General features: G+C 38.1%; 1 protein-coding gene across 4 annotated transcripts in view; it reads left to right on the forward strand.

The window, feature by feature from the left end:
• Positions 1–17,071, forward strand: part of IGF1 (insulin like growth factor 1) — a 72,420-nt gene extending 55,349 nt beyond the window's left edge. For all 4 annotated transcript variants that reach the window (XM_039877950.1, XM_039877951.1, XM_039877953.1 and 1 more), the window contains one exon: positions 11,966–17,071. In XM_039877950.1, coding sequence (XP_039733884.1) covers positions 11,966–12,025 — 60 coding nt within the window. In that variant the 3' untranslated portion in view covers positions 12,026–17,071. The remainder of the gene's footprint in view (positions 1–11,965) is intronic.
• Positions 17,072–26,474: the final 9,403 nt, after the last annotated feature.

The raw sequence follows: 26,474 nt of genomic DNA on the forward strand, positions 1-26,474 counted from the left end.
TGCAGACAGAGGCAAGGACAATAAGAGAGACTCAGACAGCAATAAGGAAAAGTGAGAAGTGCCACATAGGAAATGAAGAACAGTAGGCCCAGTGGAGCTAGAGAATGCACATGACGAAAGGAAGAGTAACCTGTTATAGAATGTGGCTAATAAAAGTGGAGAAAATGGAAAAGAAAAGTGTCATGCTCAATAAAGTCCAAAGAACGATGGTGGCGAGAATGAAAAAAGAGTAAAAATTATAAAAGAGGCAAATAAGCAACATTTTCCTCCCCCAAAAGTCAATTAAATGAAAATTAAAATAGAAAATCAAGGTTTTTAATATGCATTTTAAAATTTTGTGTGAATCTATTACTGAATTGCTCATGTAAATATATGTCCAGAGTTAAATATTATCCCCAAATTCTCAGCAAGACTGAATTGTGTCATAGAAGTTCCCAGATTTCCTTTCCTGCCATGTCATTGGAGGCTGCATTTCTTAGTCAAGTTCAGGTTTAGGCCAAAGGGCATCCAGTATTTGCCCACAGGCCTGTGAGATAACCTATGAGAGGAGGTCATTAAACTTTTTTTTCTTTTGCACTTTGTAATCAAATATAAAAGATGTATTAGTTTGTTAAGGCTGCCATTACAAAGTAAGGTGGCTTAGACAACAGAAATCTATTTTCACGTACTTCTGGTGGCTGAAAGTCCAAGATGTTGGCAGGGTTGATTCTTTCTGAGAACTATTAGGAAAAGGGTCTGTTCCAGACCTCCCTTCTTGGCTTACGATTGGCCTTCTTCTCTCTGTGTCTTCATGTTGTCTTCCCTCTGTACATATCTCTGTGCACAAATTTCCTCTGCTTATAAGGACACTGGTCACATTGTCCACCATAATGACCTCATTTTATTTTAATTAACTGTGTGAAGACCCTATCTGCAAACACATCACATTTTGTGATACTCTGGGTTAGGACTTCAACATGTCAATTTCAGGATTGGGGGCACAATTCAGCCCATGACAGAAGACTTCTAATATCTGACTACTGCCTTCTGATTCCATCTCCTATAAAACTCTCCCCTGCTCTGTGTCTCTCTGTGCTTCTGTCTCTCTTTCTCTCTCAAACACACACACACACACACACACACACACACCCTACCTAGAGTTTTAAGTCTGAAATCCTATGAGTTTCTGCTTCATAAAAATACTAGGACTGTGTTATGTTAGAGCTGCAAAAATCCTTAGAAATCATTTGGTTCAATCACTTTATTTTAAAGATAATAATATGAAGATCCAGAAATGGATAAAAATGTAGACCAGTAAAGAACACACATAATCGACATAGGCAAATAAGAACTCCGAAAGGAAAAGATGGGGCAGAAGGAAACACGTGAAATTTCCAACTAATTTAATATTTTTCCACCAGAAGGAAGGGAGTGAAGGAGAGCAAGGGTGCTGGATTCCCCGAAGGTAAAGAAAAGCTAAGCAAAACCACAGAATGTAGGTCTTAGAGATCTTCTCCTTCACCTTCCTTAATTTAAACAAGAGGGTTAGAGTCTTCATAGATAATAAAGCAAAAAGTCTCAAGATCATGCAGATTATGAATTATTACAACTGGGAGAGGGTTAAGTGCTCAGCCAAATGATGACACTTGTGATAAGAAGACTAAACCAAAGAAGTGACACGTCTCATCCAAGTAGCCTGCTTTGAAGATGTCATGTATAAAGGAAACAAACTCCTTCCTTCCTGGTCCTTCATGGCCCTGCCATGCTTTCTACTTCAGAGTCATCCTTCCTCTGTGGTTCATTAAAAACTCAAGGCTCAATCTAGAAGGAAAAGGTTCAATCAGAAGCATGTAGAAGCCCCAAATGGGAGCCAAACCACTGCTGTTGTGATTGCAAAGTAGATCCTGGCTTATCAGAGCAGACGAAAGCCAGGCTGGTGCCTGAGCCCATCTGGTTAGCCACCTTATTCAGAAGACGCTGAGTTCTTTCGCAAAGACATCCATGCTTTAGAACTAGCCTCAGGCACAGGCCAATACCTACTGCAACTACCAACTGAGAGTAGCCAACAAACGCAGATGGTTCTTCAAGTGACCACGGTTCAGCAGAAAAATTAACAGTTTGCATCCTATGGAAAGGTCCCTTGTTAGAAGATTATCTCTTCCCTCTTCGACTGATGACTGAAAAAAATGTCAATTATAACTCATGGCTTTGGATAAACCATAATCATACCCGATGATGAACTTCATTCAAGAAGAAGTAAGACAAAGACTTAAAAGGAAAAAAAAAAGCAATAGAACTTCTGGTTAAGAATGCTTAACTCCCAGACTATGGATTAAAACCACTTCTTTTGGAATGAGTTTTTATCAACTCTAAAGCAATCATCCTGAATGTCTACATGTGATTTCTGAATAATATGAACTAAGTAAACAGGAAGAATCTAGTATCAATACTAAGCACCTAGTGATACACAGCATATAATGCTGGATGGGTAGATAGATGTGATGGATGGATAGATGGATGGATGGATGGGATGGGATGGGATGGGATAGATGGGATGGATATGGGATGGATGTACGGTTGGACAAATGGGCGATGTAGGCAGGGGAACAGTGGTAGAAAGACAGATATAAAAATACATAAGACTGCTGAGATGACGTGATTACTCTTGTCTTTGTGTAGAATAGTGAGGCAAGTACAGAGTTAAAAAGGGATTATGCTTACACAAGTGTTGCATGTTTGGAATTTCATTCTCTAGCCTAAAGTGAAATCATTCAAGAACCTACCGCTAACAATGGCAATTGCCTGAGGACTTTAGAGTGAATGTTATGTAACTATTAGTCCCTTTAATGATTTCTTGAAGTAGGCAGAGTATAGTCATTTAAAATTCTACTGTTTCAATTGTTTCTCTTAGGGCAAATTGATGATTCTATATAAAACTAATAGAAATATGTAAATAATTATGTTCCTGAAATAAAATTTTTCAAAAATATTTTTTATTGAGCACCTACAATGTTCAAAACTCTGTACTAGGCATGAAGGATAATGATAAAGATTGGAGAGGCAATAAAACATAGTGGGTTAAGAGTATAGAATCTAGAATCAGATTGCCTAGGTTCAATAGTGGTGTGACCTTGGGCAAATCACATAACTTACCTGTGCCCCAGTTTCCTTATCTGTCAAATGGGGATAATAACTAATTCTACCTCACACAATTATAAGGATTTGAGATTGTGTGTGGACGTCTTTGTGTACGAATATATATTATACTGTGTAAATTGGTGCCTGGTACATAGTAAGCACTACTAAAGTTTTAGTTAATATTATTTCATTTAGTTCTGAAAATTAGAGTCATCTGAAAAAGTAATAGGTCTCCTTAAATAGAAGTAGGTCTTATATCACCCAGACATTCAAGCCCAAGCTTGCCAACACTTTTCAGTGACATGGTAGTGGGTTTCAAGCACGTGATGGGAAAAGAGAACTCAGTGACCTAAGACCCCTTCCAACCAGAGAACTCCAGTTCTGCAAATAATTACAACTTAAAAGGAAACTGGGCTGTCCCATGTGAGGAAGCCTTAACTTTTATTTTTAGGTCACAGAATGAACTTTCAGAAAACTACCATTTTTCTCAACCAGTTAAAATCAAATGTAATATGTGTTTTCATTTCATGGTGCCTGAAGAAAATTTAATTGTAGCATGAACTCCAGCTCTTACTAGTTTTAAGTAAAATTGCCAAAATAAATAGAAATGTGGGATATTTCCGGGCTCACACAGCTTCCGGGACATTTCAGTTTCTAGGGCTGCCGATCCAGTGCCTTTCACAAGCATTTGATCTTCTTTCAAACATCTCTTGAAAACAAACAAAACCTCATACAGCTTCTAATGTGAGTGCTGTTAGCATGTAAGGGTGGAAAAGGAGGCAAAGATATGAGCTCTCAGAGCCTCTCCCCTTCCCTCCCCTCCATCCCCTGACCACCTCCCTCCCACCAACCACCAACAGAAAACAATGTTTTCTTAAGCAATACATTTTGCAATTTCTCAAGTCCATTAGCATCCATGGGAGCAGATGGGGTTTATTCTTTTTGCCTATGAAGGGAATAGGGCTTTTTGCAATATTTACTAGATAACAGAGAGCCGACTTTTAATCCAAGGGCTAAATCGATAGTCTGAAGTTAAAGTAGAAGTCTTCGGTAGCAATGAAAAGATAAATTGTTTTAGATGAAGCAAAATACTTTTTATGAAGTTTGGAATATCCTCAGGTTGTGTGCTCATTGGTTATGGATTCCTTTCAAAATCAGTGACAATATTTATTGACCTAAACAAGATAAGTCTACTTTTAAAGAAGGAGCAGGTGAGGTTAGCAAAGGTTCTTCAGTGGCCACTGAACTTCCAGACCTGCAAGGTCAAAATTGGCTTCTTATCCTCGAGGGCCTAACTGAAGCCTGAGTATTTTCCCTAATGCCCACATATTTGGGAGTCTTTTTTAGTGAGACTCTTAATTCATTTAGTGCTGCCTTGTTTTTAGCCAGCAATCGCAAAAGATGATTGAGAAATAAAGACTTACGTGTAAACTTAAGAAGAGAGAAATAGAAATTGAAAACAATAGGGCAATGAGAGATGTGGGACAATGAGTCTGTGAATCTATGTCTGGTATTCCAGAGAGCAGTTACGAGTTCCTGCCACACTAGCAACGGAACTATAGCTGCAATGGGCTATTGCTACATAAGTAACGAGAGCGAGAAAACATTCTGGAAAACTCCCATCTTTGTTGTATTAACCCATGTGGTTATAGTTTTAAGACCTTTTGATCAGGAAACTAACTCTTTTGAAAATGTAGAAGTTCCATAAAAACAAGAATGCTAAAGGTGCATTTAGAATGTCCTAAATGTCCTTGGTGGCAATTTACAATCTATAATTAACTACAGCACATAGGTTTTTTTCTTGGGGGGGGCGGATTATTATCTCTTCTTTACTGTATATGCGTGTATGTGTGGGCACACACGTGTGTAGTTTTGTGTTTGTTGCATCTACTAGGAATTTAGAGGGAATCACATTCCAAAATTATAGATAAAAACAGTTTCTTGGCTCTTCTTTCAGTGAAGATAAATCCTTCTGTAAAACCTAATCATCATTCAAGGGAACGTATGATTTTTTGGTCTTCTGAAAGGTCCAGGTTCTAGTCCTAAATTAAATGTTATTCATGAACTAAAAGAAAAATTACTGAAGGGGCAGAAAGAAGTTGGTTTTCTTTTTTATTTTACCTTCTAAAAACCCAGGGACTTCAACCACTCCAATCTTATCTATGGACAGTAGCCCTATACATCAGAAACCAGTAACTTTCACATAGAAGCAATACGCAGCTTTAAAAACTTCCAGGTCTAATTCTTGACCAAGCACAATCAAAGGTCAGTGCATCCAGCCAGTCTTCCTTCCGACATCCTCTGCCCCTACGTCTATTAGAGAATGAGATTATTGGCAACAACTACCTTATGCATTTTCCACCACTTTCTCCTTCTGCAACCATAAACCTCTAACTTCGTCTATTTACTCTGGCATACACTTTGTTCCCACTGAACAGATAATGGAACATACATTTATTTGGGTAGGCATGTGTCACTGTCACTCTGGAGAAGAGGCAGCAATGGTTTATACTGTCCTCCTTGGCTCTTGTAACTGGCAGTGTGAGAATTTCCACTGCTATGAGCAAGACCTATGATGGGCTGAGCATGATGGCAACTCTTCTCTCTGGTTAAATAGCTCCAAAACTCCCAATGAGAGACTGAGAGATTTGGCATCAAACCCAAACAGGCCAAAAGGCCCAGGCTTCCAAGCTGAGATTTATATGCCAAAAGTTTTTATAAAATTCTAGGTAAAATACATAAATGTTCACATGGGGCTTTCTGTCTGGCCAATTCCGAGAGGTCAAGTAATCAAAGACCAACCAGTTCTACCATCTATGAAAATAGGATGTGCTAATTTCACAGCTGTAGATAACAGTGACAGTAAGACAAAAAACTCAAATGATTAGGAGCAAGACAATGGCAAGTTGCGGGCTGTATAAGGATTCCTAATCAGCCTACAACTGTAGACTCGAGAACATGCAATATTTATGTCATGCTGTGGGTGTGGCATGCTTGAAAAGTTCATGAAGTGTTGCAGGACTAGGAAATATGAAAACTATAAATGACTCAATAAAAATACATAGCATTATTGTTTTGTCCGTGTTGGTTGACGTAGGCCACTATTGGATGCTCTGGTTTATCTCTCAAGTAAATAATATTTGTTTCTTTCTTCGAAAGAACACAGGATGGAGGTACTGTTTTTGAAGTGCTTTTGGCACAACATAACAATTCTGATTTTTAAAACCGTATACATGCATGAATTATTTTCATGCCATTTTCCGTCTTGGAAAAGCACTGGCTGGCTCCATACATGTTTACTTTTATATGCTGAAGGCTCCCATCAACCTCAAACAGATGCAAATCACTTTAACTTGTCATAGTGTTATTTTGTTCATCCTCAAAGTTCAGAAGAACTTTCCAAACGTCCAAAATTTCTCTCAATTCAGTGAGGAGGAAAATTTAGAACACAGTATTTGAATGTTCTGCCCAGATTTGTCACACATACAAAGAATGAGTGGAAGAGGACAACACCCTCTCCTACTAATCCTGTTAACTCGTCACTTTTGTGTTGAAATGACACTAAAAGGTAAAACTCTGGACCTCGCATCTCCCCAGAACATTGTAATATAAATTACTGCACACATTAGTTTAAATTTCTAACATAAGTTGTACGTCAGATGAAATAATGGCATTTTGGAGGCTTAAGAGAAAAAAAAATAATCAAATCCAGTTTTTAGGTAAAAATGTGCTGAATCTTTAGCACGTATCAGTGAAATTGCTAGAATCTGGTGTTTTACTTTTTTAAAATGCCACAGCATTTGAACCTTTCAGCAATTCCAAAATCAACTCCCTCTGGGAAAGATCGTGTGCTTAAACTTTTTTTTTTTAATTTAAAAATGTAACACAAACATAAACAGCTAACTAAACAAGCTGCCCATAAAATCAACAGTCTAAGCGACTCTGAACCCTGAAGTATTTTGCATCTTTCAAGACAATTAAAGGCAACAGAAATACTTCTCACCAGTGAGGGAAAATGCCCCTCAGCATTTTTTTTCTTTTTCTTTTTTTCCAGGCTTTTAAACCATTTTGGTAGTGATTTCTTACATCATAGGAAGAAAAATTTGCAAAAAAGTCAGGTGGTGTCCTTTGAAGAGTGAGAAAGTTGTTAGGTGGAGATAATTGTACAATAACGATGGGCCGAATTCAAGCAAGGTCCCTAATTCCTAGAGATTCCTAAGAATGTACCGATCACTAGAAAAAAGAGCTATGCAACTGATATCCCAGCACTCAAGGGAGTTCTGGGCACCTAGGAGTTGCTCAGAGAAAGGGCAGCACCCTAGTAAGGGATGTGCTTTGACAATAGTAACTACACTTGACTGGACCAGTAACTAACTGGAACCATACCTGCCAATCATAAGTTCCAAGACAAGAGGGGGCTCTGTACTATTTGCTCTTGTTCCAGAGCACAGTAAGAAGCAGGTAGCCCTTCAAGGCTTGCTGTTGACTTGAACTCCATCTCACCAATTGTTAAATCAATTTAACAAGTATTTTCCCATTTCTTACTTTGCTCAAAGCAAGTAAGCACCATCCATCAGGGGATGATACGGAGGTGAAGGAATTTTGCTACCTGCCCTCTAGGAGCTTACTTTTTAGTGGGGAAACAAACACATGCATAATTTACTCTAGGCACATCGATGTTCTAACAAAAGTAGGCCCGGAGTGGACTCGCAACAGCACAGAAGCCAGAACAGACTGACACTGCTAACAATCAAGTTCACAAAATGGATGGAAGCCAAGGGCCCTTCAAACAGTAGCCTCTCTTGCATGCAACTGTAGATATCTCTCTACGCCAGGTAAATGAATGAGGGAGATCACATGCAGTCATAACGACATGCAGAGGTGGGTGCTATTACTCCACACTTTCATTTTGCAAAAGTGGAAACTGAGAAGGTGAGAACAGCATAGCGATTGCCAAAGGTCACGCAATTCCTGTGTGGGGAGCTGAGATTCAAACAGAGATGAGACTGGGTTAAATGAGCAAGGATTTTATTAGAGGAAATGCCTGTATGAAAGGAAATAAAAGAATCAGGGAAGCCTAGTCAAGCCATCAGAACGCAATGTAAGTCTGACCCCAAGCAGAGGAGAGAGAGAGAGAAGATAAGGTGGAAGCACCCTAGAGCAGCGGTCCCCAACATTTTTGGCTCTAGGGACCGGTGCTCCCATGAGAATCTAATGCCTGATGATCTGAGGTGGAGCTGAGATGGTGATGCTAGCGCTGGGGAGAGGCTGCAAATACAGATGCAGCTTCGCTCGCTTGCCCATGGCTCACTTCCTGCTGTGCGGCCCGGTTCCTAACAGGACACAGACCGGTACTGGTCCACAGCCTGGGGGTTGGGGACCCATGCCCTAGACCACCATACAGTCCAAGCAAAGTTCAGCAAATTGAGCCAAAGCTGGCCAATAAAGAAGGCCTGTGTGTCCCAGGAATAGGTCTGCCCTGGTATCCTACCATACTCAGTTTTGAGGCTTACGGGCAGGGCCTACCCTGGGCCAATCCACTATAGCCAGAGGAGAGGGTTGTATTAGAAAAAAATGGCCATAACCATATAGAAAGTAGGATGAGGTGGTTTTCAGAAAAGAAAACAACAACAAGGGCCTGGGCAGACAAACACTGTCTACATATGCCTCACTCTTTGTTAAAGCAGCAGCCAGTCTAGCAGGAATGCAAGTCTCTAGAAATGTGCACCTTGACCTTTGGTTTTAAAAGTCACATCCCAAAGTGCTGAGCAAATCACACAACACTCACTCTGCTTGGCTCCCAGAGAGGCAAGACTGACTGACTCTCCTGAATTTGAACCTACCATTCCCCAAAGTAAAGAGAAATCAAAGTTGATGCTGAGACATCTAAATTGTCATCCACAATTTCACATGTCTCTAGGCCAAGCCAGCAAAACGGCTAGAGCACATACTTTTTAACAGGTAAAGATCTGATGTCTGGACCATCTCTTCAATCACCTGCTGCTCTTTTCTTCTTTTTTTTTCCTCCCTATTTTGCCCTTTTTAGGAGAAGGTCCGTGCTGAATTAGGACTTTATGCTATACAATTAGCTGCTAATTTTCCATGCTGGACAGTATTTTCCCAGCCTTTTTTACAGGATGCCAGGCTTTTCTTAGACTTCATGTCATACAATACTTAACTTGTTTGGAGTGGGCGGAGATGGAAACAGTCTATTGAAAATATCACTGCTTCCTCCCTGAAATTTAAAGAGCCTATTATCATCCTTCTTTTAGAATCTGTCTCTCAGGCAAAATCTCAGAGATAGGCAGGAAGAAAAGAAAGCTTTATAATATCTGTGGGGTTAGCTTTTGCTAAATGAATACTGTGCTGCTATCCTCTATCGAATACTGTCGAAAAGGGTTCAGCTCATACTTGTGGTAAGGGAGGGCACACATAGTCCCTAGTTTAGAGTCTTTCCTGTCCTCTAAACCAGCATCTACCACTGCCTGGGATCATGAGCAGCTCATGACATTATCAATTATTGTTACTGGAGAGAGATTTGGACCTTGAGGGACCAGATATTGTTTTACCTCCTGGTGAGGCAGTATGCAGAGCAGCTAACTGGTGAGTTCCAGAATCAGAAGGAACCGATCCCAACAACAGTCACATCTTTGCTGTAAAGAAATTAGGCAAGTTGTTTAGCTTTTATAAGCTTAGTATTCTTTAAAGGTAAAAGTGGCCAAGACACTAGTACCTATCTCCAAAATAACTATCAGAAATAGATAAGAAAATATATTCAATGACATTTATAGTAGCATCCAGCACACTATAAATGTCCAAGTGAAGGAATTGTTATTCTTTTATTAAAATAAGAAATTGTTTTATTAGTAGTTCTTGGTCTATCAGTTTGTTCCTATGTGACCTCAAGCAATTTACTAAATCTTAGCAAGCCACAAAGTGTAAATGAGACTGATGCATATAACATCATCTGAAGAGGTGGTTGTGAGGATTCAGTGAGATTGCTGTGTAAACTGTGAAGTGTCTGCAAATATTAATCAAGGGTATTATTTTTGCCATTGCTATTAGCTCTCAGTGACCTTCTTAATCAAAAAGTGTGTGGATAGCTTTTCTTTGGAATACTAGGAGCTAGGATGAGGGCCAAGAAATAATAGGAGAATGTGAATGACCTCTTCAGGGTATTTTCTGGCTTTACAAATATATCTGTGTATGCTACACAATGTGTAATAACACATATTGAAAACTTATTGTGTGATGAGTTGATTAACCCCTTCTTCAGAGAAATAAATTTCCTCAACCAACCCTGGTGAGCTAGAGGAGCAACATTTCTCTTTTTAAATAATCTTACCTTCCCTGGTGTCAAGAGGAAACAGTATTTACTCACTACTGTTTTCCTTTCAAAAATCTGTCTAGTTGCATACTAGAAACAGCTTCAGCTGGTTTGTTTGTCTTGGACAAGCTGTCGAAGTGAAAAGTTTTTGCTTGGCTGAATGTGGGACAGTTTCATAACCCTTCAAGAAGTGCACTGAAGGTGGGTGCCAGCTCCGAGGGCTCCTTTTGACATGCCTCCACTTGCTGCCCATTGTCAAGGGTGGCCAGAGGAATTAAATTAAGACAATGAGCAAAGCAACAGATGCAACTGAGACCAAATCCCTGAGTGCTGTTGTTTTGTAACTGTCATTGTTTGCAACAAAGAAGTCACATGTGAAAGCCTGGGAAGAGAGCCAAATGCAAACCAGACGACATCCCAGCTGGTTTTGAATGGCCTCAACCAAGCGCGTGCGTGCATGGGAACCATGCTACTTGGAGCAGTGTCCGCTCTCCTCAAGTGAGTTTCTGCCTGTGGCTTTGCTACGATGCAGAGATGGACCCAGAAGAAGCAGGCTGGATCCCTCTGCTCGAACTTTACACTTTACGCCTCGGCTTTGAGACAAAAGAAAAAGAATCTCCCTTTTGGAGAAAAGGATAAGATCTATATGGTTGGTCAATGTAACTTCAGTTCTATTTGAAGAGTGAAGCACGGAAGATACCCGAATTTCTTCTTCTGGGGATTAATTTGGCTTGAGAGGAAAACTAGAGATTAAATAGCTCATATGGCTTTCTTTTCATTTGTCTCCATTTCATTCTTGAGTATTTTCCTAGTTTTGAGTATTTTATACAGTCTTAAAAATCTTTTTTGTCCTACTTTTATTTCCCCTAGTTTATCCTAGTTTATGGATGAAATTGAGACACAAGCAATTGTCACTTGCACAAGTTTACATAGTTAGAAAGTGAAAGAGCTAAGATTTGAGTATCACAACTCAGTATGTCCGTGATTTTACAAATTCTAAATCAATTATAAAATTTCTCAATTCTACTACTAAAATTCTGCCTTTGTCCAAAGGGGAAAAAAAATCAAATGAAGAAGAAATATCCTCTTTTTACAAAAAAAAATAGCAGAATAAAATGCAATAAAGCATCAGAGAATGATCCCAGAAATGTGATTTTTTTTTTTTTCCTCACTAAGAAAAGATGCTATTGGCCAGAAAACTGGATCTTTCAGGCCTTCTTTTCCATCAATGAATCTGTGATAATATCAGACAAATAGAAACACATTTTTTGTGTGTGTGGTTATAAAGAAATCTGTGGTCTCCATGCACAGAGAAGTAGCTTGACTGAGATTTGACTAAACTAAAAATTAAAGGTCTGTTTACTTATATACGGCTTTCTCGGAAAAACCGGGCCCAAACCCTCTGTTTGATTGGCTGGTGAGGCATAAGATATGAAAGGCTGAGACCCAAAGTTAGAAATAGATGGGCAGGGTACATAAAACTTCACCAAACTAATGTCACTTTTTCCTTCTTATTTTTAGGAAGTACATTTGAAGAATGCAAGTCGAGGGAGTGCAGGAAATAAGAACTACAGAATGTAGGAAGACCTTCCCGAAGAGTGAAGAATGACATGCCACTGGCAGGATCCTTTGCTCTGCACAAGTTACCTGTTAAACACCAGAAGACCTACCAAAAAATAAGTTTAATAACATTTCAAAAGATGGGCATTCCCCCCCCAATGAAATACACAAGTAAATATTTCAACATTGTCTTTAGGAGTGATTGTTAAAAGCTTTGCACCTTGCAAAAATGGTCCTGGGGTTGATAGATTGCTGTTGATGCTTTATCAATAATGTTCTATAGAGAAAAAATATATATAAATCTATATATCTTCGTCCCTGCCTCTCAAGAGCCACAAATGCATGGGTGTTGTCTAGGTCCAGTTGCACTAAATTTGTCCCTGAATCTTGGCTGCTGGAGCTATTCGTTCAGCAGCCTTATCAAAGTGGTTTATTAATTATTTTTAATTTGCACTTCTTTCTACGCAACACAGGCTGTTTGTTTTACGGTGTCTGATAATCTCATTTGTCCATCTCCGCCAGCCCTCCACATCCCCTTTATATTTGCCAAATTTGGCCTCCTCCATAGCAGCAGAAAAAGTCAAGTAGCACACCAGTTTTTAACCCGCAAGATTCTATCTGTGGCATTTATACCAAATGCAAGTTGGATGCATTTATTTTAGACACAAAGCTTTATTTTTCCACATCTTGCTAAAAAAGAAATGCAAATAGTTGTAACTTTGAGGCCAAACGTTTTTAGGTGTATGTTTCAAGCATAGAAAGTCTCAAACTCTCAACAGTTCCTTCGATGATGAGTTAGCGTGCAACCTGGTTAGTAACTTCTCTCTTTTGATTTTTTCCATATAGAGCACTATGTAAATTTCGCATATCAACAATACAGGATATATCAAACAGTATGTAAAACTCTGTTTTTTAGTACAATGGTGCTATTTTGTAGTTTGTTATATGAAAGAGTCTGGCCAAAACGATAAAAGGTGAAAGCAAAACAAAAGAGGAAGCTTGGAGCCAAAAATGACACAGAGAGGAAGGGTACTAAAAATCCATCCATCTGGGAAAGAGGGCAAAGATCCCCCAATTATGCCTTCCACGAGAGATTTAAGACAAAAGTCCACTGATGCAAATTGGTCTGGCAAGTCCAGAGAGGAGTGGAAAAAGCAGAAGGCTTGGATTTTATCAGTCCTGGCTTTTTCTTGCTGAAGAAACAAACATCTGCCGACCTGGCCACAGACTCACCACTTTGTGACCTTGGGCAAGTCACTTCACCTCTCTGTGCCTCAGTTTCCTCATCTGCAAAATGGGGGCAATATGTCATCTACCTACCTCACAGGGGTGGTATGAGAATTTTAAAAAAGCTCCAAATTTTTAACCTGGGTTGCTATGAGGGTGCAAGATCAGAGCCCTTGAGTTGCTTGGATGCAAGGAATTCTATAAACAACTCATTCATAGCATAGCTAGGAAATTGATTAGCCAAATGCTCCTGGCATGCCAACTTTATCAATGAAGCTATCCAGCTAACTAGCTGTTAAAAACTAATCGCTTATCTCTTTTAAAATACTTTTCAAAATAAGTTAGAAGCATTTGATTTACATTTCGAATTCTGCATTTGGATTTAAGAATACAAAGTACCAGAGAGAAAGAAAAAGAAAAACAGAGAGAAACAAGAAGATTTCTACCAGCGAGAGGGCATTTGTTAGCACTCGCTGACTCTTCCAACAGTTACTAGTAATCTAGTAATACTTCTTTTAATATTATAAATGATACTCTATTCATTTTGAAAAATACAGTTATTCCTTCTTTTTAGGCAACCTAAAAATATGGCACAAGATTTCAAATGTTGAAAAAATATCTAATAAAAAGTCGCAAAGTTACTTTAATAAATTTTGCTCTTATCCTTGGCTGTGTATACATACACATACATATTTAAAATTTTTTTTTGTTAAAATATGCTTTACTAGAGTTGCTAGTTGAGAGACAAAAATTTCCTTCACAACTAGAAATTTTTCCTCATGTCTGCTTAAAAGAGTGGCCCCTAGCTCTCTATGGATGTGTCTTATCCATTCAACCAACAATTGGTATCAAGAAAATCCAGTCATGAGGACAGGCACATGCTGGCTGAGAAAATGTCTCTTGTCTACACATCAAGATTTTATTAAGACAAGGAATCATCTACCATTCAGATCCTTTTTTCTGCTTTAGAATGTTTTGGTGCAAAGTAACCAGGCTTGATTATTTCATGTATACCGTATCCCTTTTATTCTTGGAAAGTGTACATGGAAAACAAAAATAACATCTTTAGTTTTGTCCCACTGGTTCATCTCAAGGTTCAGAGGCCAGGAAAAAATTTTTAAAAAGACTTCCTGGATCTCAAAACATACGCAAAAAGAAGGCCTATTTAGTAGGCGCCCCTGCTCAGCAACAAATATTTTAATCCTCAGTCACAGTGTTATTTGAAATGAGCACCTCTAGCATGCTGAAATGTTCTGATCACTATGGACAGATGTAAAAGAAACAATAAGTCATTTTTGCCTTTCATCTGTTTTCCAGACAAATGAGTTTTGTAGAGTGAGGTGCTGAACCCCTTTTCCCAAAATGGCACTTCTGGTTTTTATTTCTTGTTCCCGGTGTGTACCTTTTAAAATAACTGATTCTCAGCAACACTTTGCATTCAATTTTCTGCAGACCCGCGGGTTTCAGACCTAGCTGGATATGGTAATTCTGAGAGTGTAACTTATGTGATTCACTTTGTAATTCTATTCACAGCCCAAAATGCACCAGTGAGTAAAGCGTAGATATGTGAAGACATGCAATCTTTCTTAACTTTTCCAACATATAATCCTCTCCAACTGTATCATAAATCAACTTATTAAAAATTAATTATACTAACCCACTATCTTATTTTCAAATAAGTTGAAAACTAGAAAACAATTTGATGTAGACTTCAAAAGTCAGTTGATCATTATATACTACAACAGAATGACCTAGGATTGATAGAAGGGAGCACCTAAAATTTTACAACTCAAAACTTGATAAGCTTTGCTTCATAATTTTGAAATGATGCAATATTAAGATGTTTATGAAAGAGCCTTAAATATAGGTAAGAATGAGCTTTTAACTTATAGGCTTATTTCCAATTTAACTGACAATACTGAATACCTAGGTCAAATTTCTGTTCCCATTTCCCCAAATGGCATAATAGTATTATTGCAACATTTTAAGATAAGGAGGCTCCACTGAAAATGCTAATGCATCTTGTCATCAGAATCAACTCTTCTAGAGCTAAAGAAAAACTCTCCCAGCATGCACCCTACACACACACACACACACACACACACACACATACTGCACACATACTCCTCCATAGAGTCCAGTGGAATACAGAGAAAAAAAATCACTTCCTTGAAAAATCTTATTTAAAAAAAAAAAAAAAAAAAGAGCCTGGCCTCCCTGAGAATCCTTTCCCTCTGGGAATGTCGTTGTTTGTGTAGATGAAACCATCTCATGCACTGTGGCTCCAGGGTTTCTATTAGTAGTTTATGCGCTTGAGAGAATGCTTAAAATGGAAGATGTAGCACATTTTGCTTTCCCATTTATTGTTTGGCCAGCTATGCCAATGTGGTGCTATTGTTTCTTTAAGAAAGTACTTGACTAAAAAAATGGAAAAAAAGAAAAAAAAAGAAAGCATAGACATATTTTTTTAAAGTATTAAAACAACAATTCTATAGATAGATGGCTTAATAAAGTAGTATTAGGTCTAGTCACCACCACCTTTCAACTTTTTATCACTCACAAGTAGCGGACTGTTCAATAAATTGTGAGTTTGGGGGTGCAGGGGAAGAAGTTGGAATTTTTTTTTTAAATCAGAAGGCTCCATTATTTTGTTGGCTCTCAAACTCAGCAAAATTAGCAATATGTTACCCAATCTGAACACCTTGATCAAGAACGTGGAATATAATTGGGGGGAAAAAAGACCTTATAGGCAAATGGCAGAACTAAAAAGATGATTAAGTAACGTATTGATTTTTTGTGCTCTCTGCTCTAAAACAAATATTCGGCAAGTAGAGAAAATAAAAACAAAGACAAAAAATGCATAGATTCGCCTGCTAAAAATAGTTTCTGCCACATCCCCCTTGAGTAAAATCTTTGACATTTACTGGTTTATAAAAGATATTCTCCTTTCCTTTAAACATCTCAAAGAGCAATAGCTCCCATGAAAAGCAATCACTGATCACATTGGGAAGTGTTGGAAAGTATCTCCTTATGAGATGGGGGTTAGCTACTGATAAGGAAAGAGAAGAATTTATGAAAAATCGTTGAAAGAGATGGCTAACAATCTGTGAAGATTTTTTTGTTTTTGTTTTTGGGGTTTTTTTGTTTTTTTGTTTTTTACTTTATACAGTCTTTATGAATATCTTAATGTTCAAAAATGACTTGGTTCTTTCTTCTTTTTTTATATTGGAATGAGGGATAATAAGTTAAACCCACATAGACTCTCTAAAACTATAGGCTAGATAGAAATGTATGTTTGACTTATTAAAACTATAATCAGACTATTTAAAATGTTTTTGCTATTTTTAATCTTAAAAGATTGTACTAATTTATTAGAGGCAGATCCTGTTTGGCTCTCTTCATAAGAAAGAGCATTCCCAGTCAAATCATCTGGGCTTTCCCATCAAAGTTTTCAAAAGATAAATCTGACTTATGCATCATTATGGCATCATTTTTTTTAATTTTAAAATTTTTAAATAGAAGAATTGTGATTCTTTACTTCCCTCTCCTGATATGATCATAAAGTCCAGAATCCAAGGGGGCAAAAACAAAAAGAAAATTCTGTTGGTTCTTTGTTTTTGGTTCATTTGTTTTCAATGCTAGTGTTTAATCCTATAGTAAGTACATATTTGCTTATCGCTATTTTAATATTATAAAAGACTTTCCTGTTAGGTATTAGAAACTGATACATAGATATCTTTTTTTGTGTGATTTCTATTTAAAAAAAAAAAAAAGGAGATGAGAAGACTGTCTGAAGCTTTAAGTGCGTATGGTACAAGATAAAGATATCAATTTAAATAACCAAGTCCTGTCTGGAAAACACTGTTTTTAGGAAACCTCTCATAGATGAGACAGAGGCCCAAGGCATTTTTGAAACTCTCGTTTTTCCTCCCAGTCATCCATTTAGTGTCTGCTTCAAAATTTTATATAGGCCTGACCAAGCTGTAGCCCTAGAATCAAAAGGACTTCTTTCAAAACATAAATTTCACATGTTCCTTCTAATGGTTACACATTGAACTTAAACACGATCTCTCTTTTTCCCCATTCTTCAGCTGTCATTGACAAGGTCTTTCAAGGGAAACAAACGAACAAACTTTTTTTTAATTTAGAAAAAAACACAGAAGTCCAAACCTTACTGCCCAGTTGAGATATGAGTTAAGATGGAGACTGTTTCTCCTACTTCACCCCTGCAGAATCACCTTCAAACTGACCTTTCACAATCTTTAGAATCTGCCCTTTTTTAATTGCCCAGGTAAACTTGTATCCTAAAAGTAAACATTACTCACTTTCTATTGCCCAAAATGCACTGGTATAAAAGTAGGAAAAATAAAAATAGGACCAAAACTCCCTTCCGAGCCACCCACTGGCCCCACTCATCCACCCATGGCAAAGCCACTTCTGTTAATCCCTTAATCTGATTTTGTTTGGATATTTATCTTGTACCTGCTGCTAAACACACTGCAGGAGGGACTCCGAAACCTCAAGCTGTCTATTCACATCTCTTATCTGTGTCTGTGTATCATTAAAATGTCTATTCAAATATCAAAAACTTTCAAACATCATGCAACTTATATTCAGTTTACACAAGGGCCCCAAATACCATGTCAGATCTCTTTTAGCTAAGAGAATTAATAAACTATGAGAAATGGGATTACATCATGTATTTTGCTTCATATGTTTTTATCACGCTTATGGACCAAGTGTGATAAATAAATTTACAGACACTGAATTAATTTTCCCTGCTACTTTGAAACCAGAAAATAATGATTGGTCATTCATTAAATCTGTCTTAGTTCAAAAGCATATTTTTATTAAATTAACTCTGATTGTATTTGAAATTATTATTCACTTATGGCAGAGGAATATCAATCCTAATGACTTCTAAAAATGTAACTAACTGAATCATTATCTTACATTTACTGTTTAATAAGCATATTTTGAAAATGTATGGCTAGAGCGTCATAATAAAATGATATATCTTTCTTTAGTAATTACATTAAAATTAATCATATTTGATTAATTAACTCTTTTGAACAATGTTGGTGTAATGTGTCATTCCTTAAGAATTATATTGTTACGTAGCATTTCTATTAAGGTCATTGCAACAAATAAACATGAAAATCTACCCAGAAAAATAAAACTCATACACCAGAGTGGAGATATCTTACAGAATTTACAGATTTAAAAACAAATATGTTTCAAAGAACTTGTACAAACTATGTAAGAGATGTATGAATTCTACAATATATTCATTAACAATAAAGCAGGTTTAAATAACTGACCCCACTCACAAAACCCAACAGTGAGTTATAATCCATGACACAAAGCTTTTGGAAAAAGATTTTCTATTATCTAGGATACATAATATACAAGTGGCATTTAATACATGCTCATATCAAGAGATTTCATAAGAATATGATCTCTCAGCATTGAGTTTTTGTTTCAATAATCTTACTAATTCTTTACTAAGTAGAATATCAAATTCACAGCAGCATTTGTAGAAGACACGATGAGAAGATTAGTAATTTCTCTCATTTAAAAGCATCTCATTTCCTTTTCCTTTTCTTAAATCCTCTGTGAGTTATTTGGAAAGTTACCTAAATATAAAAGGGCTCACGAACTTTGTGCTTGATTTTAAGGAAATAATAATACCGAAGTTTCTTTATTATTTTCCCACATGCATTTCACCATCAGTCCCAACTTCTCCCTGGGATACTCGCTCAAAGTATCCCTGGCTCTCCCTAGGACTAACATTCTCAGGGCCTCCTTGTCCTGTGTATGCTCAGCATCTTGCCTCCTGCGGCCATGATCTTCCAACTGCATTGCTTCTTTCCACCCTCTACCCACACAATACTTTCTCCCTTCCTTTTCTGTCCACGCTGGGCTAATCTGGATAGAGCCTTTCACTAAAGGTCTTGTGGATGCTGAAGTGGGGAGGCAGTTAAGCACAGAACACAAAATGGCTGCCAATGTCAAACATCACTATTACTAAAACTCATTAAGGAATTTCTGGCTGTTCATCTTAGTAAGATCCCTTCCTCTCTTCTGAAAACTCTTCGAGAAATGACTTTCTATCCAACCCTTCATCAGCTACCTTAGAAAAAACTTTCAAGAAAATTTGATTACCTTCTTATGCAGAGCAATCTTTCTCCATGATAGCTTCCCCTCAGATGGGGGTACGGGCAGGGCCCTTGCTGACCTTTTATTACTAAACATCCCCAGGAGGTGTTTTTTCCTAAACAAAAGAGCAATTCTGTCCCTAAGAGGAATTCTGTCTTTCTTCAAGGTTGTCTGAATCAAATTATAGCCTATTTATAAAAACGACATTTTCCTTCCCGTAAGATCTACATGAGTGATAATTACCACCACACCCCAACAATGATGGTTAATATTTGCCAAGCACCTACTATGGGTCAGTTGCTATGCAAGGTAGTTTACCTATATTATCTCATTAGTCCTTATAAAAATCCTATGAGTTGGGCACTATTATAAATCCTATTTCACAGGTGAGGAGGCTTGAAGATGTTATTTAACTTACTAAAGGTCACAAACAGGCAGGATGGACTTGAATCTGGGTCTGAAGACATCAAAACCTGTGTTTTTGGTACTTCACACTTCATTGCCCCAGTGCAGACACAAGAACAGTTTCATATACTGATTGATACATTCTTGTTCAAATTTGGTTTTACATGCTATAGGGAGAAATATAGCTAATTACACCTTTGAGTGACAAACTATTTTTAAATATGATATTACTAAGATAAATAAGGATTTCTGCTCAATACCCAGTGTATGTAACTGGGCTTTCAACCTTACCCACTGTCATTCCTTGCTTCATGCACGCTGCAATGTCACATCATGTATGCAACATCCAATGATAAGCCAACCTCGACATACCTCAATGAGAAAGGGTATGTCTTGGGCCCTTATACAGTCCAGAAATAAACCATTTCCGTATAAATACAACTAGAATATGATTATAAAAATTTTGCCCAAAGCTCTGGCAACCATATACCTGTTGTTCTCTGGACTGCTCATTAAAATCAGTGTGGTCTCAAGGGACTTGGTTGAATCACAGCTTCCACAGGCAAAACTGTGGACTCGAGCAGTGAGTTTCATGAAACCCATATTCCTATATCCCTGCCCTTCAAAAATGCCTTAGTCATCCCACTCTAGGGATTCCCAGTGGATACAGTGTTAGCCCTAAATGTCATTTGGAAACTCTCAGTGATTGAGGAGGGCATTATTGGCATTTATTGGGCAGGGGTTAGAGCTCCAGCCATTTCATGAAGATAACAAACCTATTTATAATCACCAAAGCCTAGACTATCGCTCCAATTTATTCATAAACTCCCAGTATTTTTGCATGATTTTAATATAAGCTAGATTTTCTGGGAATGGAATTACCATGTAAATCAAGGGGAATGTGGTACTTAATTTCATTTAGAACTTTACCAAGTGTTGTCCACTGTTTCTAAAACAGAGAAAAAAGCATCACTGATGGCAATGCTAATTGCACTGTTTGAATCCCTCCACTCTCTGCCTGTATCAGTCTGCTAGCAGCTGTCACATTTGTGATTTCCACATAGGTGTAAACATCTGACCACTTCATTATGTTTTCTAATAAGAGTTGTGCCTGAGCATTCCTGCCCTGTAATGTATGTTATTTTATTATAAATGGTTTTCATTTTAGTTCTCCTTTATGTGTACCGTCCAGGCACCATTTTGATTTTTGTTGAAGTTGCATACGTCAGTATTACCTATGAATTTTACTTTGGGACATTAAAGAGTATATCATAAAATATTTGTTATGAAAAGAAGAGCTTTGGGGCTGATAGGGCTGAATCACTGGGCTGTACACACCAGTTCCGATCCTCCCTGGGTCATAATGACAAAGGGATGGCAGAGCCTTTGCTTTCCTTTCAGTGAGGCATCTTAAAGTGTAAAGTTAAGCTAAAAGCTGGTGTCTTCCTCACCTTGTTTATGAATAGAGATTAAACCTCTCTGGGATCCAATAAAGGATAATGGTTATGGTTAATAAAACATCTGGTTTCTAAATGTTCTTTCCTTCACCCTGTGATGGGATGAGGTGATTTTGAAAAGAATAAAGCAATCACTAAAAACAAAAACAGATGTAAATTGGATCAGAGACAATTACAGCAGTACATCAGAAGTAAAATTCGACCTTGGATTTCAAATGAGGTAGGAAATGCGGCCTAGGGAGGTTTCTCTGTTTAATGGGTCCTACCAGAAAAGTAAAAGATTGGGTCACTGTCCTATCATTTCCTAACTCTACTTTGTTTCTTTAACGCAGTGGCTCTTCCTTAACCCCCAGAGGGAACAGAGATATCCCTCCAAGAGAAACAGTGGGGAGAGTCCCTCTCCAGATGGAAAGTGGGGAGTGGGGGTGGGGGTATCATCATCTCTATTCTCTATATACTTCTCTATATAAATGCTGTGGCTAAATTCATCATTTCACCCCACAAACATGGAACTCTCCTTTTCAACTCCAAATCTCAAAAACATGAGAGAGAGGGACAGGGAGAAGAAGAAAGAGAGGCAGGGAAGGGGAGAAAGGGAGAGAGGAGGAGGGAGGTGGTGGAAGGAGAGGGGGAGGGAGGTGAGAGTGGGAGAGAGAGGGAGAGGAGAGGAGAGGGAGATTGTTCCTCTAGAGAGGGAAGGAGTCAACAGTAACGGGATTGATACCCAGGATTGTGCTCTGCCACCTTATTTGGCCCACAGCTTCTAATATAGCCACCCTTAGGAAACAAAATATTTAAAGATAAGGTTACCTCCAAACACCAAACTTCTCTTCTTCTTGCTTCACCTCTCTGTGCTGTAAAGGGCATTTGGAAATGGAAACGTTCTCACCCACCCCTCCCCCAGAGCCAAATCAATTCTCTTAAACTGTTAATATTGAAAAGCCTCTTCTGGTATCTCTAGACTTCAAGGCCATAGTAAAAGGTACAGTGAACTGATTTCATACATATTTACGCTAGAATGTACTGGTTGTTTGCTCTCATATCCATTTCCCAACATTCCTTTCATTGCTCTGTTTCACAAGGAACTGCACTTCCCAGCACCTGTGTTTTCTGGTTCCTGGGTGGCTTTGGCTAATAGGAGGTGCTAAAAAAAAAAAAAAAAAGATGGAGACAGGAGGAAGGAAGAAGCCAGGGTGTTTCTGCCCTTTTCTCTCTCTGCTTCAAGCAGCATCTTCCACAATTGCAGTTCCTCCCTCCATGGTCCCCACCACCCACCCTGAGCAGGACCCCGTCCCCCCAGCAGACCCAGATCCATCCAGATGGTTTTTCTCAGATGGGAACACCACCTCCTCTCTGTGTCCCCCTAGTCCTAGGAATAGTAGTGGCTTCCTGATGTTGTTCATCACTAGGCTGACTCTCTGCTCTTATTTGGCTACTCACATCTTCCATCGCCTGTATTAAATACCCTCTGTTTAAAATACCTAGAATAGTTTCTTCTCTCCTCACTGGACCCTAACTAATACCCACAGGAATAATATAATGGTAAGAAGCATGAACACTGAAACCAGGTGAACATGAGTTTGTGTCGTGGCTCTGGACAAATTAAAACAACTTCTGTGGGGCTCAGTTTCCTCTTTTGTAAAATGCTGATAATAATATCAATAGTATCTATCTCATAGTATCTTTAGTACTTGAGAATTAAACATTATCATGCAATAGTTCCTAAACTTCTAGATTTCTCAAAATAGTGAGGTTTCCAAAAATAAAAGTAGAAATTGAAAAGAAAAAAAAAATGACCTACAGTGGAAAAGTCCTTATTTGGCTAAAATAAGGACATTTTTAAAAAACAATCATCACCATTATGTCACTACAAGGGAATTCGTTTAATAACACATATATATCTCGAAATAAAAGGGCAGCTTCTTAAATTTAAATTTAATAAATTTAATGACAACTCAACATACTAGCTTGATTTATTCTTTTCATCTTTTTTTAGTTTCTCTATGACTAGACGAAAACGTTGGCACAGTCCAGCACTGGTCTGCTCATCAGCTCTTGTTTGGTGTGGTTCCTGACATTCGTACAATTACTTTTATCATCACTACTTCTATTGTTATGATTAGGAAAGAGAGTATTAATGAAGTATCTAAAATTTCCAAGGTGGAATTCTCTTCACTGGCTTTGTCACACTCTGTTTCATGTACACTCTGATTCGTGGCCTCAACTTCTCTGACTCTGATCAAGTGACCACTTTTTCCCCTAATTTGACTCTTACTTAACAAAAACTGGTAAAAAGTACTATTTAAATCTAAAAATCTTTGTACCATGAAAGCAGGTGTGAAATTTCACGTCTAACATTTTTTTTGCTGCTGTGTCACTATGATCCTTTCTCTGTCTTCACTCCAGCCTGGCCCAGCCGGCAGAGCTACAAATTCTCCATTTAATAATTTTAACTACTTACATGATATTTTCAGGCTGTCTCCCTATAATACCAGAATAATTAAACTTGTCAATGTAATTATTTAAAAGAAACAGTGCAAGTAAGTGCCTTGTTTGTCATTATGTACAACCTAAACACCAATAATCTTTCAACCAATTTCATTGGATTCATCGGCATATAGCTTTAGTCATCCTGACTTTTACTTTTAGTCACATTTGTTCCACGCCATATTCTTCTAAGTCATCACTGCTATGCCTAGCAATCTAGTAAATGATATTTGATGGTCCTTGGCCTTTGAAATTTTCCTTATTGTTGAATATTAGAAATATCCTTGATGTAGCAAACATCTAGTTCCTGAAAAAAAAAAAAAACTATTTTCAAGTTCTTCTTAAGCTGCAAGGATTTATTTTGAATCTTTCAATATGTTTGTAACATTATTTCAAATCCCCTTTGGGGTTCGTCTTGTAGGACCCAGGAGTATATCAGTCAACTGGAAAAGCAATCTGAGAACCTCTAGGATTGATTTTTGAAAATGCAGTATCCACAGAAACAGACTTCAGATACTGTCCCAGCAAATGCTGGCAACTCTGCACTTGTGTGAAAGATGCCTTCTGTGGGTTTGTCCAAGGGCTGTTCTGTGGACACTGTCACTCTTTCAAACACAGCACAGTGTCCGCTGTATCCTTGTATGACCATTTTTGCAAGAATTCTGAGTGTAGACTTGTATTTCCCAGTAAGAGTATGCAGCAAGCTACAGCAGCCTAATAAGGAAAATCTGTCAGCGAAGGGCTAGCAGAGGGAGCCTTTGGGCACTTTCATGCTTTCCAGGGTTTGTTTGTACAATATTAGTAAGCCAGCTCTCAAAGTCAAACTGATAATACTCCAACACTTACAAGTAGACACTTGTAGAAAAGAACCACACACTCCCGGATCATCACACTGCTTTTGACCTGAGAAGTAACTGAATGCGGGAAAACAAATGTGGGTGGCCATGAATATGACAGTCGCATGTGCATTTGGTCAGGATATTGTCTCTGAAAATGTGATGTCTGCCCCACAAGCTGAGGGAAGAAAGTAGACAAAGCTCCTGGAAGAAGCAACCCAAATAAACCCACTTGGAGCCATTCTTCCAGTGCTTTTAATGGAGTGTACACAACCACTCACACTTTCTCACCGGGCCCCCTTTAGATCAACACTACAGAGTTTAGAGACAAGTAGACGGGATTAAGGGTAAAGTCTGTTAACCACGAACACGGATCCCTCTCCGTCAAACTAGCTGGCCCTTCTGGGGATCAAACCCATGATCTTGGGCTCGTTAGCACTCTACTCCCACCATGCCAAAAACAAATACATGTTTAAAGCCAGAGGAGCTTCAAACCACACATAAGAATGTAATCAACAGAGCCACAGGGAAACACAAAAAAGTAAACACTTTCTATATAGGCAAAAAGAACAGAAGGTTTGGAAAGAGCTTGCATTCTCTGAATCCCTTAGTCATCTGAAGGCTTACTGGAAATTTCCACTTGGATATCTTCCATTACTGTGACTTCAATCCATTTTCCTCTCTCAGCCCTCACCCCTGAAAGGAATTTACCATTTGGAACTTTCAGTCTATGGCACCATCACTCAGTCAACCAAGTTCAGAAACTTAGAGATGTCCTTAGCAACACATTTGACCAACCAATGCACATTTATTCCAAAACAAAATCCACTGACGTCTTCATTCAACCATCTTTCATACCTCTCCTCTTGCCTACCCCCAAAAGCATCACTATAGTTCAAACTTCTTTACGTTCTGGATAGTTACAATAACTGCCTACCAGCTTTCCCCTCTCCGATCGATTTTATATACTATTCTTAAAATTCTACTTAACACACCTTCTCAGAAACTTCAGTGGCTACTTAGTACCTATTGGTCTAACTTGATATCTTACATTTTCTCATTATCTATTATAACTAAACTATTCATATGCATTCCTACCTTGGCATAAGCCCTTCCTTTCCAAATATCCAAAGGCTAGCCACCATTTAAGACATAGTCCATGTTCCAATTCTCTTTTTAAGCTACCTCAAACCCTATGGATCTTTCTTATGAAATCCTGGGCCCTGCATTAACAATACCATTTATTCGGAATCTAATTATATACCAATCTGTTATTAGTTTGTCTTTCCTTTATGTAACACTTGCCTACCAATGATATTGTAAATTCTCTGAAGGCAGGGATTTGGCTTTTATCCCACAGGTATTTTTGAGTACTAATGTGTGAGAGATACTATTCTGGGAAGGTAGTCATGAAAAAAATGACTTACATTACAGTAAGAGAGAGATGGATAATAAGCAAATATATGAACAAGGTACTTGCAAATAGTAGATAAAACAAGAGGACTATATTAGAAAACATGATTGAATCACTACTATTAATTCACCTCTTTTCTGGGGCCAAGTAGTCTAATGGCAAAGTCAAATCTTGGCAAAATATATTATTACCCCATTTGTCTTGGGTTCCCGTCTCCTCTAGGATTCTCTCCCTTACAAATTCCATCCTATCATCCAGTTTCCTCCTCCACACAGATGATGCCAGACTGATCTCTCTCTCTTCCGAAATTCAGTCATTATAATCCATTGCCTGCAAATCACCTCCACCTATAATTGTACTGTCCAATACAGCACTTGAAATATGGCTGGTCCAAACAGGATTTCAAAGACTTATCATGGGAAAAAGAATATACCATAATTAATATTTTCCATTGATTACATGTTAGAATGATAATATTTGGATGT

The sequence above is a fragment of the Pteropus medius genome, unplaced genomic scaffold, assembly GCF_902729225.1.
Source record: "Pteropus medius unplaced genomic scaffold, Ma_sr-lr_union100, whole genome shotgun sequence".
NCBI lineage: Eukaryota > Metazoa > Chordata > Mammalia > Chiroptera > Pteropodidae > Pteropus > Pteropus medius.